We start from the raw sequence: 4,378 nt of genomic DNA, 5'->3' as shown, positions 1-4,378 counted from the left end.
TCTTTCTAACTTCACTTAGATCTTTCATTTCAAATCATTGATTTAAAAGTCTTAAAAATTTTCAATTTCCATTATGCTCTTAGATGCTATTGGCATATCATTAACATATAAGGTTGAGTATATAAATCATCATGTAGCCTGTGAAAATGGCTATATATAATGATCAATTGATTTTTTTGTGTACTTTTGCTTTGTCATAAATTATTAAGTTGCTTGCACCAATGTCTTGGAGATTATTTCACTTCATATAATAAAATTTTCAATTTTCATACCCAATTTTCTTTTCCAACAACCTTTAAACCATCTGGATGAGTCATATTAATCTCCTGTTTAAATTCACCATGAGGAATGTTGTTTTCACGTCAAGTTGAAGTTTAAGGTCTAATAATCCAATAACAAAGATAGAGGTAGAGGTGGTATTGACACAATATGATAACGCAATTTGAAAATGATATGAATTTAAAAAGGGCCCCTATTCATATATTATAGAAAACTAAGGCTCCGTTTGGACATATTTTCTGATACTTATTTTTAGAGATTGTTTTTAAGTTAAAAAATAATTTTTTTTTTTTTGGTAGTTCATAAAAACAAGAGACATTTGTAAGTTATTTTTTAAAATAAGAAATAAAAAAATTATTTGACTAAGTTGTTTTTAAAAATAAATTTTGATTTTTGATTTTTTTTAAAGAATTATAAATTCAATTTATATAATATTAATTGAATTTAATTCAAGTCTTACTAAAAAAAAAATTTAAATTAAAAATAAAGGATTTAGTAAAATATGAATAGTAATATGTTAATAAAATCATAAATTATTTTTTTATAAAAAAATATTATTTTGTATATGTAATAAAAATGTAGATATTAAAGATTATTTTTTAAAAATAAATAATAATAATTTAAAAATAATAGTTATTAATTATATTTTATTTAAAATGAATTTAAAAACAAATAAAGTTGAACTCTTTTAACTTGTAAATGAGTTAAGCTTTTCATTTGATCAAGTTTTTGGATTCCAAATTATTTTTAAAAATTAAAAAGATTCATTAAAAAATTTAAAGTGTTAATTATGTCTCATTTAATATACAATTTATTTACCTATTAAAAAAGTAAAAAAAAAAAAATGTAGTTCATATATATAAGAGAAATAGTAAAATTATGACTCAATGCTTCCGTTTTAGTCAATTATTTTTACCAGTGATTAATCTATTTTTGAATTCTAAATTATTTTTAAAAATTATTAATTCATTAAGAAATTTAATACAAAGTCTTTCTTGATTTTAATTTTTTTTTAGTGAGAAAAATTATAAAAATATAGTCATTCTAAACCAATTTTTATCTATAAATTTATGATATTAATTGGTTTACTATTTGAATTTCAAATTATTTTTAAAAATTACTAGATTTGTTAATGAATCAAAATGTTCACTATTACTTAATTTAAAGTCTTTTTGTCTAGTGAAAAAAAATTAAAAAATATAGATCTATATAAGGAGAAATAATAGAGTTTTATTTACCAATTTTTGTCCATAGATTTTTTTTATTAATTAGGAAATTATTGGAGTTTTTATTTTTAAAATTATTTCTAATGCATTGAGTCTCAATTTGATTTAGAGTTTACTTGTCTAGTGAATAAAATCAGAAGAAAAAAAAAACTTGGTTCTATGTAAATTAGAAACAATAAAATAATATCAGACTTATTTTATCTATAAATTTTAGGTATTAATTAGACTATTATTTGAATATCAAATTATTTTTAAAAGTTACTTGAGTTGTAATTAATCCAATTATTAAGTCTTACTTAATTTGGAGTCTATTTATTTAATAAAAGTAATCTAAAAATTATGATTATATAAAAAGAAAAAAAACAATAGAATAATTCTAAGTCAATTTTGGTAGATAAATTTTTTATATTAATTGGATCATTATTCGAGTTTTAAATTATATTTTAAAATTACCATGTTTATTAGTGATCAAATGTGTTAAGATTTAGAGTTGACTTTGGTTTGTCAATAATAATGTACTTCCTTTTACAAAATTATGATTATATGTTAAAAAAAAAATTATTAGTAAATTCATTCAAAATCAATTTTGATTCGTAACTTTCTAATATTAATTAGATTGGCCTTGTGTTACATAACTTCCACTTATTCTCTCTCAACTCTTTTCCATTTTAATTTCTTTTTAAACCTGTTTTCAAGAAACAACAAGGAAACTGTTGTATAGACTTTAAAAATAGCTTTTGGCATTTAAGACCGAAAAATCTACCTTTAAATTAATCACACAGGCTGTGATTTTAACTTTCTTCGTAGTCCCACGCACAAGCAAACAAACGGTGACTTATCACTAAGATGGTCCCTAAAATGCTTAGAAGCATCATAGAAAAATAAGTTTATTTTTTTTTTAATTTTTCAACAACCTACATATTTATTTCTTCAATCTTATAACATGGTAGCAGCTTGTGCTTATTTAGTGTGGCATTTAGGACTAGGAAAAGTTGAGAACTGGATTTCCTCGGGAATACTCCCTAGAGTGCAGAAATGAGATTGAGCGAGGTAGCAGAGTGAATCTGTTTCCTAACCTCCATATGAAACCTGTCCTCTGATTCCAGCGGCAAGGAAACCAGAGCCAACACTCCCTCAACACCCTCCTCATTCTTGTGCCCAATAATTGATGTCACCATTCCAGGTTTCAGCCCAGTCCCCGCCCTTGCTGGCCCGCCGTAGACGCCAGGGCCCCAACCGAAATCTATATTAGCAAATGTCAAGCGGCACATATCTGAAACCACAAATGCTTCTTCCATGCAGAACCCTCTACGCCCATTCATCTCAATGAAATCCAAAACCGAAGCCCGATACTCGTCTCCCATCACCGTTTTTTTCACTTCAGATATCAAACTAGCAGTGTAATGTAATGGTTTCCCCATGAGCTCATTTGCCTTTGCAATCGCACACGGAAACACTACAGCACTTCCGTAGTAGCCTTTTGGTAAAGAAGGTTTGCATCGAAATCGGGTGTCAATTGGGAAGAGAAGTCTTGTAATGGCATTGGGTTTGATAAGAGTACGGGTCCTCGCTCTCCATAGGCATGAAGCCACTGCATCGAAGGTAGGGTTTCTATGGCCATTGAGTTGGTTTTTTAGCAGTGATATGTCTGCGTTGGAGAAGAAGATGGAGGTTTGAGCAAGAAGCTTGAAATCGGTTTCGGTGTATGCGAGGGTAGGGTGGTTAGATATGTCATACTCAGGGTGGGGATTGGAGATGATGGGAGGAGTTCGGGGCTTTAGGATTTCTCGTCCCCAAGACGGAAGGTTGGAAGGAGCGATGAGGTTGAGATTGAGGCAGAATTCAGATAAAGCAGTTATGAACTGGTAGGCACCATAGGCATCACAGATACAATGGTTGAATGTGTACGCTAGGATGAAGCCTCCGCATGCAAGTCGTGTTACCTGAACAAAAAGGTAATAAATGCAAGATAGATCAGTTCATGAAGAAGTAGAGTCCTTATTCGTTTTTCTTCATTTCAATTAGCTTACCTCACTCTAATTTTTGTATCACAGTACATTCCTTAAATTAAGAATCTTTGTCTCATTCCTTACTGACCTGTATTCGAAGCAAGGGAGCATCGGTAATCAGGTAGCTGCCCCAAATATCATCCACAAGCAACTGATCCAACATAGGGAATGGTGGCTTCAACCCGCCATTAATCCTGCGCAGTTCTGCCATTGTAATATCAGCTTTGGCTTCACGGAAAATAACACCCTCATCACAACAATCAACAACAAGCTTGCCCTTTTCAGAACTCCGCAGCCGACCAGCCACTGGGTAGTAGTAAACAAGGACCTTAGCTAAGGCCTGTTTAATCAACGCAGCAGGGTCCCGGGCACAAAAATCTTTACTGGGGGGATAGAAATGCACAAAAGGAATGTGGTTTCTCAGGCCGATTTGGTCATCAATGTTGGATAAGTACTTGAATTCTCGAGGAGTTGATGTCTCTGGCCTGACCAGCTCAGGCTGGCTGACATGCTCGTGGAAGTTGAACACACGGGTCATTTGGGCTAATCTTGTGACCAGTTTAGTGTTTGATAGGGTTGGACTGACTGGCGTTTCTTTCACTCTTTATATATGTGGACTGAATAGAAGCTATGGAACCCTTTTCCTTTGGCTAACTCAACTTGTAAGGAAATGTGACTCTCATTCATCCCAAACGGCAAGTAACCTCTTCGACACAAGCACTTTTATTGACAAAAACGGCCAAACCATTAATTTATTCATTTGAGTAAATAGTAATGACACGTACGTCCATGAATCTATATAGATAAGAGCTAGTTTGGTTGGAGCTCAAGCAGTTGACGGTCTTGTTTTTATTCTAAAAGATA

The 4,378-nt window shown here is 31.2% G+C and overlaps 1 protein-coding gene across 1 annotated transcript; it reads right to left on the bottom strand.

Annotated features, from left to right (window-relative positions):
• Nucleotides 1–2,476: 2,476 nt before the first annotated feature.
• LOC117909762 (benzyl alcohol O-benzoyltransferase-like) lies at nt 2,477–4,070 on the bottom strand. Its single transcript, XM_034823820.1, has 2 exons — nt 3,603–4,070; nt 2,477–3,448 (listed from the first exon to the last, which is right to left on the bottom strand). Exons 1-2 carry the CDS (start codon nt 4,050–4,052, stop codon nt 2,528–2,530), a joined length of 1,371 nt encoding a protein of 456 aa, XP_034679711.1. The 5' UTR covers nt 4,053–4,070; the 3' UTR covers nt 2,477–2,527.
• Nucleotides 4,071–4,378: the final 308 nt, after the last annotated feature.

The sequence above is a fragment of the Vitis riparia genome, unplaced genomic scaffold, assembly GCF_004353265.1.
Source record: "Vitis riparia cultivar Riparia Gloire de Montpellier isolate 1030 unplaced genomic scaffold, EGFV_Vit.rip_1.0 scaffold315_pilon_pilon, whole genome shotgun sequence".
Classification (NCBI taxonomy): Eukaryota; Viridiplantae; Streptophyta; class Magnoliopsida; order Vitales; family Vitaceae; genus Vitis; species Vitis riparia.
The sequence above is the reverse complement of the archived record's forward strand: the minus strand, read 5'-3'. Positions and strand labels throughout refer to the sequence as shown.

Excerpts from the sequence above, each read along its gene's own strand:
- LOC117909762 (XM_034823820.1), bottom strand. The coding sequence starts at position 4,052 with ATGACCCGTGTGTTCAACTTCCACGAGCATGTCAGCCAGCCTGAGCTG. Across the intron at positions 3,449-3,602 it reads CTCCCTTGCTTCGAATACAG|GTAACACGACTTGCATGCGG; the intron begins GTCAGTAAGGAA and ends CTTTTTGTTCAG.